The 17,062-nt window shown below is 35.8% G+C and overlaps 2 protein-coding genes and 1 long non-coding RNA gene across 3 annotated transcripts; all 3 read left to right on the forward strand.

The window, feature by feature from the left end:
• Nucleotides 1–2,088: 2,088 nt before the first annotated feature.
• LOC125489988 lies at nt 2,089–2,613 on the forward strand. The gene is made up of 2 exons (XR_007267387.1): nt 2,089–2,227; nt 2,331–2,613. It is a non-coding gene; the product is annotated as an uncharacterized LOC125489988 (long non-coding RNA).
• Nucleotides 2,614–9,067: 6,454 nt separating this feature from the next.
• LOC105380196 (uncharacterized protein DDB_G0284671-like) lies at nt 9,068–11,216 on the forward strand. Its single transcript, XM_038105892.2, has 3 exons — nt 9,068–9,174; nt 9,909–10,257; nt 10,682–11,216. Exons 1-3 carry the CDS (start codon nt 9,166–9,168, stop codon nt 11,134–11,136), a joined length of 813 nt encoding a protein of 270 aa, XP_037961820.2. The 5' UTR covers nt 9,068–9,165; the 3' UTR covers nt 11,137–11,216.
• Nucleotides 11,217–12,125: 909 nt separating this feature from the next.
• Nucleotides 12,126–12,995, forward strand: LOC125489996 (GRIP domain-containing protein RUD3-like). The gene has a single exon (XM_048627900.1). The coding sequence runs from the start codon at nt 12,126–12,128 to the stop codon at nt 12,993–12,995; it is 870 nt and encodes a 289-aa protein (XP_048483857.1).
• The last annotated feature ends 4,067 nt before the right edge of the window (nt 12,996–17,062 follow it).

A 17,062-nucleotide genomic window follows, 5' to 3' on the forward strand; every position in this document is an offset into this window, starting at 1 on the left:
ATACTACCCTGTACTTAGATTTTGTTAGATTGCTATGAAAATCATACCCCTGTAGATCCAATATTGATTACCATTCATAAAACCATTCCCTAAATGTATTATCCTATTAGTCTACTTAAGTTATATTGAACTAAATAGTCATTTCCAGAATTTTTATAATTATGTTAATCATCACAATACTTAGCTTTTCTAATTAAATTCTATTCTTCTTTTCAGGATATGACATACTTTGTGAATGCTGATGATGATGATGTTCTTTATTTGACAACCAAACTCTGAGATTATATACTATGAAGTAAACATCCTGACTCAGATGAAGAAGTGAATTGCAACCGCGCTCAAAATAGGAACAACTAAACTACCCACATAGTTCTTAACTTACAAACAATATATTGATACTAAACGAGGTCCTAGCCTACTTTACCTAGTTTAACACTTTATCAACAACAATAATTTGCTCTACATTAATTGTTTTCTAAATTTATTGTTATGTCTAACCGCTACCTTTTCATCGCAATTTTTTTCAAATGAGATTATTGTTAAATTTTCTTTTCTTTATTGACTAACTCATACTTGTATTTGTTTAGGGAAATGTCCGATAACATCTGCTACTAATTGGCTCTCTGGAATTTGATAATTAGACATTTGGGCTTTTCCGGTTACTCTAATTTAGGATGATAGCATAGATAGTGTTACAGTTCTATCCTAACTCCTATGATCAATGTTGTATCATATATTATCTACTCTTTCAAACATTCAAGTATAGTAATTTTAGAGCCCAGTTTTTAAGCACCTAGTCGATGACAAGCAAAGATCCAATCCAGAAGCACAATCAACCACATCAACAAACCAAAGAACCCGCACAACAAAACTCATACAACCAATACCAAACTGAACCAACCCAGCCAAAAGGATGATTAATAATTATAGACTAGTTGCTATAACTACCGATCCCCCCCCAACCAGGCCAGTCCAATCCAGCACCAATCATACAAGCCCCGCCACGCAAACTCCTCGACCCACCAATGCAGCCGACCGCACCCCCAGACCAAAATCCCCACCCCTCATCTACCTGAGCCAGAATGTCTATATCTATTCTAATAATTTCAGGTTGTTCATAAGGACTAAAATGCGCCGTCTTTTCGTTACATTTGTTTTTTTTTATAATTTTTTATTTTAATAAATTTACTGCTTTTACCTAAAATAAGACCATATCATTATTTTACCTACAACCCCTATTCACTAATAATTCCCTAATCAGCTACATAATCAGAGAGATCGTTCATAGTGATTCAGAGCAACACTAATATGACCTACCTACAGATAAATCAGTCTTTATACAACTATGTTTGATGTTATTCTCTTTAAAGGTAAGTAGGTACCTACCTATTAAAAATTATAGATAATGTCCTGAATAAGAATCCATTATATTATATAACTTCTGATGATTATATCCTCTAACTCCACGAGAAACATAGTCTTATACACAAACAACCCCTGATGATGATAATGATTATTTCCCCTTACTCCACGAGGAGCATATCTTAAATACATATACAACCCCTGCTCTTTTGTAATTTTAAATGAGCTACATAACATTACTACAACCCCTACTTATTAAGTAAATTTTAATAAATGGATTAATTTCAATATCCAAATCCTCTTTCTAACTTTATCAACTACCTACCTATCTATCAAATGCTTCCCTAATTACGCTCCGTTCCAATACAAAACCTAGCCTCTTGCGCTTCCTATTCCTATTTCATGATAAATAATTCTTTCGTTTATAAGTTCGATCACTCCACGGCAACAAATTGTGATTATATCAAGGATATAATCACTTTCCTACCCCTAGTATGTAACAAATCATTACGAACAAGAGACTTATCATAACGTAAACATATTGAGAGTATTAGTACGAGTAAAGTAAAAAATTATAACTTGCAGTGATTTTCATGTAATGTAAAATAATGCACACAGCACACTGCCAAATATTATACTTGTCTGTGACGCAATAAAAGTTACTCTGTTTAAAAAAATAACCTTTTGTCTTTTATTGTTTGTGGTGCAATGCTGCATAAAGTTTTTTCAAAACAAACTTTTGAAACTTTCTTCTAGCCATAACATTAAAAGAAATGCCTTTATGTAAAAACCCCCATAACAAGTAAATATTTACTTACTAATCGCAAAGGCAAACAACAAAACTTAATGTTTTTTCGAGACAAACGTAAGTTACCTATATACTTACTATGCAAAAGAGTGTTCAATATTGTGATTTATTTGTAAATAAGTAACTACTATGTTAATCAAATTTACTTGTAAAATTTCAGATAAAAGAACAGAAAACTAGCTGCCTGACACCTAAAATGAAGAGATGAAATATCCTGGTCTTTCGGTACCAAATTGTAACGTTTCGCCCTACCTCCTACACTATTTACTTGGAAGATATTTGAAAACACCTAACTAAACTTACTTGAGTGAAATAAGAGTGAAACAAATACTGCTTTGAATTGGCCATGAAACATCCAGGGAAACCCTACGTTGTGTTGTAACCCAATAAACGAAAGATAGTGAATTAAATAAAACTATGACCTAGAACTGATTACATACTTCCTACCTGCCTATAATTATTGACCTATATACTACAACTTTGATGTATAACTTTTATTTGTACGATAAATACATATTTACAGGTAAGTACATAAAGATAATAATATAGATAATAATGTTTTTTGGTGTTGGTTAATAAGGGAAGCCCCTCCATACGCTTTGTAGGCCTTGATCACTACACCCGATTGAATCAATATATAAGACTCTAAAATACATAAATAATAGCAAATATTCAATCGGAGCCCTCGTGGAACACAACCATTGACTTGGACATTCCTCCGACCAACTTATTAATCACTTCCCTTGCTCCTAACCTTATATATTTACATGTTTTATATTTATTTCATGTAAATAAATAAACATGAATACATGTTGTCAAAGCTAAAGGGGACAATTTTATTTATAATCATAAATTAACTGAAACTAGAATAGTTCAATAATTTACAGTATAGTAACTTTATTAAATCATGAATTTCATAATAGATAAGTATTTGAAAATATAATAATATGACTCTAATTTTGTAGCCAAGTGGGAAGTGATTTAGGTATTATTTTAAAAGATTAAATATATAATATGAAATAGTGAATATTCTTTGATCTTATTGGAATATAGGATAATTGTTATGAAATAGTGAATATTAGGTAATCTTATTCAAATATATTATAAATAGTTGTAATAAATATATCCTAGCTAACTTTATTTCCACTATATCCTTGCTATCTTTATTTACATTAGAATTTATTGATTTAACAAGGAAACAAACACTTCTATGGGTAAGAATTTACATAACTTTCTGAAAATATGCAAATTGGACAGGAATCTGATCTACCTTCAAGCCATTTGTATTTATTGAGCAATATAGGACCAGAAATGATTTAGTTTAAGTATCTAGGACCCTTATTTGTGATATCTTGACACTTATTAGAGTAAATTTCTCCGTCAATCAATTCTTTCCCTGCGCTGTTACTTGTTTTTAAACTCAAAGTCAAATAATCTTCTCTGCCATATAGATACTACAATAAATCATCTTTGAAAAGTTTATTTAAGTATGTATCTACTTTATTCTTTGAATAATTACTATAGCATAGATTCTATAGAAGTATTTATTTACCTAATGAAAAATCAATAATTTGAACAAAGAACCATAGAACAAATTTGAAGGTAGGTGTATATTTTTTATTTGATAAGAATTTATTATTTTTGAAGTGAGATCCATTGTCAGGTTTTAGTTATTTGAAAATCATCATCATCATCATCATCATCATCATCATCAGCCCGCTTCTGCCTATTTGTATCTATCCAGAAGTCCCTATTCTAAACTAAAATAAGTTGAACCAAAGCTAAAATAAGGGAATGTGTAATGTGTAGGTTTTTCTCTAGCTAGCTAAATACTGAATGAGCGAGGTAGAAGACCTTTAGTGTACCTATCTAATCCCTATACCAGTGTGATGGAAATTGCAGCCGTGGGTTAGCGTCCTTCAAGAAATAAAGTGTAGGTATAACTTCTCAATCATATACGAGAGACAAAAAGTAAATACGAGTAGAAAGGTGACTTAGCTTCGCACACGGTGTTCCGCCTCGGCTCCACGCGCCTGGTCCTCAAGCTCCCACGGCACCGATCACTCCCTCCATCTGACCGTCTGCTCACCACGGCTGCTCACACAAAAGTCAAAAAGTGCCCACGCGCTCCTCGCTTACGTGGATCTTATCCTCTACCCTCAACTCGCCGATATCAATATTAACGCTCACCTACACTCAGAATAATTATCTTGATTATTCTGTGAATCGAAATCGGTACAACAGAGCTTGGCACGAAGTTAGCCGACACCCTGAATGATTTCATAGACTACTTTTCAAAAAGTCCCACGGGAAAACCCTTCCAAAGCGCAACAAATCCCACGGAACATCCAGTCGTAGTTTAAATTCATTATTTGCGTAATAGTTAATGTTTCGGCATTGATGGAACATTACACAGTCTCGATAAAATATAAATGCTATTGACACAGAATGACTTCTGGGTGATCGTGACGTCATCTTGGAATATTATCAGTGTTGCCGGTTTTGTCAAATTTGTAAAGCCACCATACACGGATCGTTCGACTTGGGCTTAATTTGAAGATTTTCCACACTATTTATTTTAAAGTATTAGTGTTTTATCTTATTCGATGTTTTTAAAAATTCAATAATTGACGTGTTATGGCATTTAAATATATTTTTCATATATGTATTAAACTGGCTGTATAATTAAGACCACAGGCAAAAAAAAAACTCGTCGTGTCGATATGTTGCATTTCTTATGTCAACAACACAGAGTACATTTTAACAATTTATCGTTTTGTTCTCTGACCAACAGGGTTCCTTTTTCTGAGGTTTTGTTTTGGTTTTGTCTGTTAGTTGAGGATTAAAAAAAAAAGATACAGGCGAATTGAGAACCTCCTCCTTTTTTCGAAGTCGGTTATAAAACATGGCTAAAAGAATGCAATGCAATGAGTATATGAAACATATATGTATAAGTATTAGATCTTCTACCATCCAGTACAGCTATATTTTGCCAAATTATAGACGGTTCCAAACTTTAATCATAACAGATATACCATCTAGCTATTTATCTTTGGCTATCAGTGTAGTTAAATCCGTGGCAATCTCCTTCACCACATCCTTACTGAGGCGAAATGTCTTCACAAACTCCGAGTCCGGCAAACTCAGGAAAGGATCGACATTCCGCCTCATGAAGGCGCGATTTCGACGCCGTTCCTTCAACTCCCGACAACCTCTATCCACTCTGTCTGCTAATAATAGCATTTCCCACCGCAAATTGAAATGAATATTCCAATTCATGTTGACAACATCTGAATAAAACGTGTATCTTAGGTGTATCTGTTCAATGGCCTCACAAAGGTGATTTTTGACAGATAAACCATAATGAAGCCATTGACGGAAACGTTAATAAATAGTGGACTACGCAAATTGTCACCCGAGAGACGATATCGGTGTGGCACTTGTCAGTGGACTAGCGTTTTGTTCAATGTAATATGAGTGGCTTCATGGTGGCTTCCATCCAAGTTCCATCAAGCTGACACTATGGTCTTAAAAAATACAAGACTGCCAAATGTGTCATTTTTCGCTGTCGACATGCTGTCGACATACAATCGACATCCAATTTTACTCTAATGCGTTTAGTAGACTTGGGGCCCAGGTGCCTTTTTGACGCTGTAGACAGCAGACCTTTGTTTGTTTTGATTGCTTTGTTTGTTTTTTATTGTATTTTGTTGTTGTTGTGTCAAATAAATGTTTCTTTCAAACAGTTTGCCTACTGGTTACGCTAACGCTAACAAGCCGTGAGTGTTTATGTAATACCCATAATGAATAACAAAACTATAGTCATGAAAATGATTTCGCTCCAAATGTTTGCAGACACTTTTTACATTAATTCGATTTGGTCTGCGAGACAACGACTGTCAAGGACCTGTAATTATAGTTCAACTTGCGTTTCTTCACCTAGTCTAAATAAGATTTATTAAGTTACTGTGCTGCATCATTTAGGAGTGAGTTCATGGAGACATAAATAAACCGGAAGTTTGTTTTAAAGCTTACATTGGCGGTAATTCTGAAGGCATTTTAAGTTTAGCAAGGTGAAAATTAAAATGAATTATTCTAAATATAACTTTGTGATTGATACTCACATCCCAAAGAGATGTTTGTTCCACATTAGGGACAATGGAGATCCCATTTAAAAAAGATCTATCAGACACAACAATAAATTAAATCATCGTCATCATCAGCCAATAATCATCCACTGCTGGACTTAGATCTCTCCCAAGCAGCGCTACAACACTCGGTCTTCGGGCTTCCTCATCCAACCACTACCGGCTTCCCGCCTAAGGTCGTCAGTCCAGCGGGCAGGAGGGCGTCCCACGCTGCGTTTGCCTGCTCGTGGACTCGTGCTCCACTCGAGAACTCGTCTACCCCAACGGTTATCGGTTTTTCGGCAGATATGACCAGGGCCTCAAGTCTGCTAATGAATGGCGGCTCAATGCTGTGTCGTCTGAATGGTTTTCCGACTTTAGGTATCTGTTTTCTCTCGGTTAGTGAGTCCCAGTAGTGCAATATGAAACACTGAACACTTATTACTGTTTATTAACGTTAGTTCTTTAAAAAAGATGCAATTAATGTTTCCTAAAACGCAGATAATGAATACCTACAGTGCGAATCACATGCTGCCGACACACAACTGTGCCGCCATTCTTTAGCAGACTTGGGGCCCAGCCCACTGCCACTTCAGCTTGCGTATTTTGTCCTCTGACGGATAACCTCATTTCTGATACGATCCATCAGAGAAACCCCAAGCATAGCTCTCTCCATAGCACGCTGAGCAACATTAAATCGGTGTACCAGTCCTACCGTCAGTGTTTACTGACTGAGTACTAAATAATAAATTAAATAAATACTAATTTTATCGATGTGTTTTAGGCTGCTCATACACTGCCACGCATCCGAGCTTTGCTTGTAAGTAACTAGGTTTGTTTAAGAATGCACACAGTACAACGCAGAAAACGCAGATGCGTGCGTTATACAACTCACGCAAAACGCAGGCGGGGTAGGCAATGCGGGGCAGTATGAGAACCGCCTTAGGTTGATGTTAACAGCATGCGGATTTGATCACGCACGCGGGATTACCCCGCACGCGTTCATACAATTAGTTATTGTATAACGTGTGGAATATGTACGCGACACGCGGGAAAATGGCGCACAATCCACAGACGTGATGAAATCCGCATGTTGTTAAAACTGCCTTAAACTGTATTTATTGCCAGTCATCCACTATTATAATAAAATTCTTAAATAAACACAGCTGTTTATATACCAACAGAATACATCACTAAAATCAGGAGGGTTACTCTATACTGACGAAATACGAACGAACTAACGCTGTCGTGCAATCAGCACGTTTAATACAACGAAATAAGAGTCGACTCGCGCAGCAGCGCTCTGAAACTTAGTTTATCATCATAAAGAATGACCCCCAGCTTCTATGATCGCCATTCAAAATCAACTTAGGTAATGAAACTAATCATTAAAAATGGTAGGCAAATTGTAAAAAAACAATCAATTAACAGATACTCTTTTATGAATTGTGCACGATAACGATTCAGTTTCGTTTATTGTTCCGGCTCTTCTGATGATATCACACATGTGTACTAACACACCCATAGGTGTGTTATGTATGTACCTACACACACACACACAAACCCACACATACCTATTATATACATAATTATACGTAATGGTGTAAGTACCTATCTACACCTGCTCACTCGATTGGAACATTTGTGCAATGTGCATACATCCCGATTTGCTAAATCATTAGATGGGCAGGTTTCTTCTCAATATTTTCCTTCACTTAAGGAGCACGTAGCGTGGTATAGCTATACTTATTTTTTATCTTAACAAATTATTTATATTTTATTTTTATTTTATTTATTAAAGTGTACATGCCAAGATTTAACTCACGGCCTCTGGAATGTGAGGATGAGCGTTTCACCTGGTTCCACCAATCATAGCGCCGCTGCCGGCGGCAGCGGCGCTATGATTGGTGGAACCAATTGCCAATTTTATCTACGACGATAACGATCCCGTGCAGTGGCTGCAGCAGGTTCTAAAGACCGCTACGTCGGTAAATTTTGTGTGTGACCTAATATAAAACATTTTATGCAGGTGACCGGAATTTGCTTCCCGAGTTCATAATCCTTTCTTGATTTATTTAGTTACTTATGCACTCTCCAAGGCTTTTCGAGAAGCTTCGTTAACTTAAATAGTTAAATATTTTCAGTCCAATTTGGAAGGAAGATCTCAAAAGTTCTCGGTAGGTATATCGAATTAGGTATGTACCTACCCTTCCATTGCCAATGCCAGCCCTTCTTTCATTGGAAGGAGCCCCGTGCCCCAGTAGTGGGTATGTGATGGGTTGTGATAATGATGACCCTTTCATTTGTATCACAAAAGCGATCCATTGTTTAAACCGAGAATAAGATACTTTCCTAACTAGAGCTCGTCATTTTGAATTGCTTTTCTCATAAGGTATTTTCTATAATATAAAAATGAAATCCTAGTTACAAAAATAGGAAGCTCAATTTAAAGTGGCAGCCGAAATCCATTAATTAATTCACTCGGCCGACAACCAGCAAAAAAACTATTAAAAAATCAATCAAACATCTATTACTTGCCAATATCTTTGCTGCTGAGTGGGTGCTAAAAAGGTATCCTTGAGGCTGCCCATTGATTGAAGACAAAAGTCCATTAAGCTCTATGACAGGCATGGCCGTACCCTCAGACAAAAAAGTTAAATAAACTAATTACTTGTGCATGGATACTTATGCCTAATTTTATTACCACCAACATAAAACATTACGTCATGAGCTGGGTGCGTGTGTTAGCCAGGAGAGGGCGATGCGGATGAGGCTGGTATATAATGGGTCAATTCGTTTTGGGGCATCACAGTCGGTGTTCGGGCTTTGGATTTCATAGTTTGTGGTCGAATAGACGAATTAGGAAAAATGAAACTGGTAAATTTTATAAATTATTATATTTGCTATCCTTGTTAACAACGATTTCGGTGAAAAATTCTGACTTTTCGAGCTTTGTGGCTCATTGGAGGAGTTTCGGGTTAACAAGAGCTTTGTTAATTGCGAGGACTTTTTTCAATTCTATACCTTATTATGCTATTCATTTGTAGCGAGTCACAAAGTCCCCAAAAATGTAATATTTTACGTGAAGACGTGACCGTCCTGCATGTCAAGTACATCTTGATAATTCGCGGAAACATCTGTGAATCTAGACATTTAACATGATTTTGCAACCATGTACTAGCTAAACTTGGTGCTTTCGTCCACCGATCATAGTTAAGATCCTATTGTTGCCGTAACTTAGTTTTATTTGTGGTGACCCTACCATGCTACCATTTTTGTAGTCTGTCGCACATCTTTTTTTGAGGCCGTTATTTGTCATCTCTGAACTTGGAAAGAACGTTACGTACTTTTATCAACCTAGATTTATTTATTTAATTCTTTATTGCACAAATATTTATATTAATAAATGTACAAAAGGTGGGCTTAATGCTAAGAGCATTTTCTACCAGCCAACCTACTAATTTATCTTCCCTTTTCAAAATTACAGTCAATTTGTCACTGCCTTTTCAAATAAATATTTTATCGTATATCTTTGTAACAGTACACTGTGCCTTAACCACACAAGTCTATCCTCTCTTATCCAGCTATTGACCGCCATCTTTGATTTCCAGTTCATCACGGCAATGATCATCGGCGCCTGCTCAGCGGCTCGTCTGGAGCACCTGGAGCGAGGCTACCTGCCCCCGGACCATGGACCTAACTCCATTAATGGTCTTTCATCCTTCGGTGGACCATCGTCATTTGGAAACCCGTCCTCTGCTGGTCCATCATTGTTTGCTTCGAGGGCATCTTTTGGAGGTTCTTCTGGAGGTTCCTTTGGTGGAGCTTCCTCGTTCGGTGGAGCGTCAGCGCCGGCGTTCAACTCTGGGTCTCCTTTGAGTGCGAAGGCTTTGAAGCAGTACCTGCCTCCTGACCACGGCCCGTCCGGTGGAAACGGAAATGGATTCGGATTGGGAAGCCGTAAGTTTTGAGTTTTGTATCTACTTTGTATGCTTTGTTCGAGACTTTGATAGTCTTGATGCTGTCGTAAAGGTTTAAAATTACTCCTGATATAATTATGTGTTCTGGAACAAAGTGGCAGTAACCTGTATAATATTATAATTGTCTTGACTATTGTACACACTGTATACACTGTATATCATTATCATCGTAGCACCTAGTACTTAAATCAAGGTATTTGAAGATTGTTACATTGAAGGCAAAGAAAACTATTATGGCCTGAAAAATGCAACCACCTTTTATGCTATATATTTTCAACAGTCCCTGACCAAAAATATAAGCGTTGTGATGTTGGCAAAAAAAAAACTCCAGACACGGTTTAAGTCTATGAGGCTATTTAATTTAATGAAATCTCTAAAATTATTCATACGAATTTCCATGCCAGGATCAAATTTCGGAGCATCATCCCAGAACCAGCAATACCGAGGTGCCCAGCAGTTCCCGGCATCCACCCCTGAAGAACAGACCCCATTCGGTGCTCAGCCCACTGGCCAATTCGGGCAGTCTCCCAACGGGAACCAGTACGGCCAAGCTAGCAGTGGTTTGAACCAGCAGTATGGACAAGCCAGCAGTGGAAACCTACAGTACGGCCAAGCCAGCAGTGGAAACCAACAGTACGGCCAAGCCAGCAATGGACAGAGCCAACAATACGGCCAAGCTAGCAGCGGTTTGAGCCAACAGTATGGCCAACCTGCCCAATACAATGCTCCAGGACAGTTTGGACCCAACGCCCCGTCTCTTGGTGCCGCTGGACGCCAATACTTGGTCCCAAAGACCACCAGCAGTTTCGACAACATCCCCCAGCAAGCTTTCGATGAGGAGACTGGATACCACTATTAGTCTATAATGTAGTAGAGAGAAATTTGTTTGAAACTATAAATATGTATATTTGAGATTATAATGACGTATTCTTAGAATAATGTGGGTTGTTTTAATTAACTTACCTACACTCCGTTGGCTTCGCGATCCAATATAAGTCTTGGCCTCCGATATGATCTAATTAACTTGATTATATCAAATTTTAAGCAACTATACAAATATTAGAAAATATCGTGCAGATCTTGTGTTTTTCATCGATACACTAACAAGATAAAGGATTACTGTAGTAAAGCTATCTTCCAATGGGCACCAGATCTCACAAAAATTAGGACCTTACTTTTTCAACAATAATTACTTAGTAGTAACTAACACTCTACTCTAACTATTTCGCCCAAAACTCATTCCGAGCAGACGTGTTTACTGTTTAAATTCGAAAACAAAAAATACGGTTGTTGCAAAGTGATACCTATTGCGAAGTATAAAGAGCCATTATTGTTTCCTCTAATAATTTTAACTTAGATCATTTCAATAACCAAAAGTGACCGCGACCGCAGCTACAAACTTGCCGTTCCCTGCCCCGCACTCCACCTCGGGTAAAAGAGACGGTTGACATAATTGCCATCCCACTCACACGCTGCGCGCCGTGCGGCGCTCCTACGAGAACCGGCCCCGAGTGACGACATCCCCCCACCACCTACCTCGGACCGCTACGAGTCGCTACGAGTCGCTGCTACGAACGCTACGAGACGACATCGAGACTCCGCCGCGGCGTGCGCGCCGCCGCCTCACTGATACAAGTTAATTGAGTTCTACGTTTCGTCGATACCTACTGCTACTGCTTAGTAAGATTGAACATTATATTTTCTGTGAGCTAACTTATCGGCTTATTGCGCCAAATTTAAACTGCTACCTAATTTTTGCTGAGCTTTCCTGCTTAATTAGTGGTACATTAGCGGGTTAACTACTCAATAAAAACATAATCCTGCAATTTACCCTGTTGGTTATCCATGATGCGCACTCCAGAGAAATCAAACTCCGTCCCGGATATCACGGCTCTGGATCAACCAGGCCAAGCATTATCACGTAAGAGGAGAAAGCCGGCTGATTTATTTGCCCTCCCCCAGCAGGAAATGACAAGCGATTTTAAAAATGAGATAAAGGAGTTATTCAAGCAATTTGCCCAGACTCAAAGTGAGCAAGTAAACACAATATTAACTTCTCTTAATGATCTAAAGCAAACTAGCTCCAATATTGAGAATACAGTTACTTTTTTATGTGAAGAAAACTTGGAACTCAAACGAAAAATAGAACAGATGCAAATGGAATCTAAGAAGGATAAAGAGGAGATAGTTATTCTTGAAAATAAACTGGAAGACATGCAAAAATCTCAAAGAAAAACCAGCATAGAAATAAAAAATGTACCATTGAAAGGTGAAGAGACAAAAAAAGACTTGCTTGAAATGATAGTGAAGCTATCCGAAAACATTAACCTGAAGCTTGTCAAACCAGAAGTTAAGGACATTATAAAAATTAAAAAGAAAGAGAACACCAAAAGTACTATAATAGTGGAATTCACGAACACCTTCATAAGAACGGACATCCTGAAGTGTGCTAAAAATTATAATATAAAAAATAAAACAAACAAACTAAGTGCAAAGCACCTGGGTTTACAATATAATCCTGATGTACCAATCTACATCTCAGAGAACCTCACACCTAAGTCAGCGCGACTTTACTTCTTGGCCCGAGACCTACAAAACACGAAGAACTATAAATATTGCTGGACAAACTACGGCAAAGTTTATATACGGCTGGACGATAACTCCCCCATCATAACTATTACAAGTGAATCACAAGTACATCAATTGCTTAATAAGTGACTATCCTTATTTAAGATAAGTATAGTTTTCATGTTTTTACTATGCTATAATGTGTTTTCATACCTAAACTACAATATAATGGTTCACGATTTTTACAATAAATGCGACTTAATCGCCTTAATATCTATAATTCAAAACAGCTTCACACATTCACGTAATATGTTAGATAAATCAACTTATAATCAAAACTCTATAATGTATGAAATATGTACTCTTACACTAACATTTCTAACTACCAAGTTTTTATTAGAAAATACCTTTAAAATTAGTCACATTAAAAAACAAATATACAGTTATATTGTAATCAACCCCCACACGTTTATTTACACCTCAAATGGTTAGAGAAGATCATCTTATACAAGAATTAGACTCCACAAACATTAATGCACTTACATGTAACATAGAAGACTTATCTAACTACTTACCTCCAGGTTCTCCAAACTTATCAATCATTACACAGAACATTAGAAGTATCCATAAAAATTCTAATATTGACGATTTAGAAATAAATCTCGACCTATTGGAAAAAAACATAGACGTTTTAGTCTTAACTGAATGCCGTATAGATCCAAAAAAACCACTACCGAACAAGCCCAATTACGTTACACATAATACAACACTAAAGGTTAACCAAAATGATGGTGTGGTAATTTTTATAAAAAACTCAATTGAACATTCGGTCAAAGAAATAAATCTTTCTGGTGCTTCTTGTTTAGAAATTTCAATATTTACCTACAGCATAATTTGTATATATCGTTCTCCATCTGAAAAAAACCCAGATAATTTTATAAAATCTCTTGAAACGCATCTTAATTCACCTCACCTTAAAAATAAAAACATAATAATATTGGGAGATATAAATATAAACATAATTGAAGGGAATTGTGATAACTACGGATCTATCTATCTGGACATGCTGGCTGAGCACAATTTACTGCCAGGACATAGATTTGACACAAGAATAAATAGCTGTCTGGACCATATCATAACTAACCTAAATCCCACTAAATTTTCTGCTACCATAGCAGTATTAAATACAACAATAACTGACCATAAAATGGTAAGTATTCATATCTACGATAATAAAAAAATATATAAAGCACATAAAACAAAAACAATTATAAAATATTCAGAGGCTCTAAACACCTTAAAAGATAAAAATATTAATGAAAACTTAATTACAATAGACGACCCAGATTCCTTAACCTATGAACTAATTACCAAAATAAATGATTCATTAAATGAAAACACAACAGTTATAAAAATTCCTAACTCTAAGAGAATAATAAAACCATGGATTACACCTGGAATTTTAAAGTGCATAAAAAACAGAAACAAATTACAAAAACAATTAAGTATAGACTCATCAAATGATATTCTAAGAATTACATACCGCAGATATAGAAACTTCTGTAATAAACTGATAAAAAAACTTAAGAATAAATATGAAAGTGATCTATTAGATAAAAGTAAAACAAATAATAAAACGTTATGGAACTGTATAAAAAATATAACTAATCTTAAAAAACAAAAAACTATCAATAAAGAACTTATAAATCTAAAACATAATCCTACAGATTCAGCGGAACATGTTAACAGGTATTTTAATAGTATAGGTAAAAAATTAGCTGAAGACACTAGCATGGATCCAAATATTATAGATGACTATTTCACTATGTTACCCTCTTTACCGAACTCTATTGGAATAATTGAACCAGAACCTGCTGAAATCGCGGCTATCATCGTTGGACTGAAGTCGGAATCAGCAGCTGGGTGGGATAACATACCAACCAAATTCCTCAAAATGTCTATTAATGAAGTAATTCCCATACTTACACGTCTTTCTACTCTAGTTTTTCAACAAGGAATCTTCCCACAGCTCCTTAAAAGGTCAATAATCCACCCAATCTATAAGAGTGGGGATAGAGACGATATAAGCAATTATAGGCCAATCTCGGTGCTCCCAGTTATATCCAAAATTATGGAAAAATTAATCAACAACCGAATAATAAATTATCTTAACGCTTTTAATATTCTTTCTAATTCTCAATATGGCTTTCGGCAGGGAAAAAGCACTGAGGATGCTATTTTAGAGCTCACTAAAAATATAACTAATTCTATTGATAACAAACGGAAAACTCTTTGCATCTTTTTAGATCTAAAAAAAGCCTTTGATACCGTCTCTGTCCCCATTCTCCTTCGCAAATTGGAAAAGGTGGGCATAAGAGGATCATTCTTCAATTTAATTGCCGACTATCTTAATAATCGCTCACAGCGGGTTAAACTAGACCAAAATACTTTTAGTAGTGACATACTTTCAACAGGCTACGGTGTTCCGCAGGGTAGTGTCCTCGGACCTACCCTGTTTCTTATTTACATTAACGACTTAACAGATCTTAAACTAGCCAACGGACAAGTTATCTCTTATGCAGACGATACTGCGTTATTATTTCAGGATATTGATTGGCCAAGAGTATTCGATAAAGCTGAACGCGGACTGCGTGTAGTTAATACATGGCTAAACACAAATAGTCTCGCCTTAAATACTAGTAAAACTAACTACATTACCTTTTCCATTTATGATTCTATGCAGCCCGATGCTCACCTAACATTAACATCCCATAATTGTTTGTATAACCCAAATCAACAATGTAGCTGTCCTAAAATTGAGCGAGTTGCTTCAACGAAATATTTGGGCGTAATTATTGATAGAAATTTATCCTGGTATCCACAACTAGATGCCGTCGCTAATAGAGCAAGAAAATTGATTTGGCTTTTTAAATACCTTCGCAAAATATCCGACAAGCAACTAATTACATATATTTACACAACCCTTGTTCAGTCTATCCTGCTTTATTGTATAGTCATCTGGGGAGGCACTTTTAAAACTAACTTTATAAGTATCGAACGGGCACAGAGAACTATTTTAAAAGTCATGCTCAAAAAGAACAGAAGATACAGAACGGCACATTTGTATCATGACGCCGATGTGTTAACTGTGAGAAAATTATATATTTTACAGTGCCTCCTTATAACCCACAAAAATACAACAATTGATTTAAATATTCTTCAAAAACGAAACGCATATAGTGTAATTAAACCTAAAACAGTAAGAACAAATTTTGCATCCAAACAATTCTCAGCTCAATCTGTAAACCTGTATAATAAAGTAAATAGAATTCTAAACATTTATTCCCTAACATACCGTGAATGTAAAAGAACTTTAACGATCTGGTTGAAATCCTTAACTTATGAAGAAATAGAAAATTTATTATCTTGAACCATTGTACCTAACATAATTATGAACCTACATACTAGTACTTATTATAAAATTAACTTTATCTAATAATGTATAATAAAACATAACTTAGGTATATTATTCAGAATAATATTGAATCTCTAAAATCACGAACCTAAGTAACAGTTACATCATTAAATTTATTGTTATGAAACCTAAATACCTACTGTTAAAAGTAACAATAAGCCTTTTGTTTATATAATTTTAACTACATAACTAAATTCATACTTTGCTAAATCATGAAATTATTAACGTAAATTCATACTTTGTACCTACAATACCAACCTTATGTTTATTTAAAATTTTAACTTCTTTGATAATACACTCACGGCAGTGAGAGGGTTCCAGTGAGAAAAAGCAGCAAATTGCTCCTAAACGGAAAAAGCTGACTCAGTGAGTCGCCAGAATATTACCAACTAAAAACGTCAATATTGTGATCAAATTCTAAATTTTCTAAGTGGAACTGTCTCTTTGCACGTGAGTTTATAATAATTATATACATATATAGCTACTTTTCACTGTAACTAAATTAAATATAATGAGTTATCATACCTAAAATATTGTTACATGCATAATTTTAACTTCATAAGTAAACAAGAATGTAATATTGGACAAAAAGAGCGGGCCTCTTCAAATACAGGTTTATACTTAACTGGAGAGTCCCAAACCCTGTAATGTACCACTTGTTTTTGTGAATAAAGAATTTATTTATAATTTATTTATTATTTATTATTATCGCTACAGGAGAATAGCGGGGTTCCGTCGCTGC

The sequence above is a fragment of the Plutella xylostella genome, chromosome 19 (assembly GCF_932276165.1).
Source record: "Plutella xylostella chromosome 19, ilPluXylo3.1, whole genome shotgun sequence".
Taxonomy (NCBI): Eukaryota; Metazoa; Arthropoda; class Insecta; order Lepidoptera; family Plutellidae; genus Plutella; species Plutella xylostella.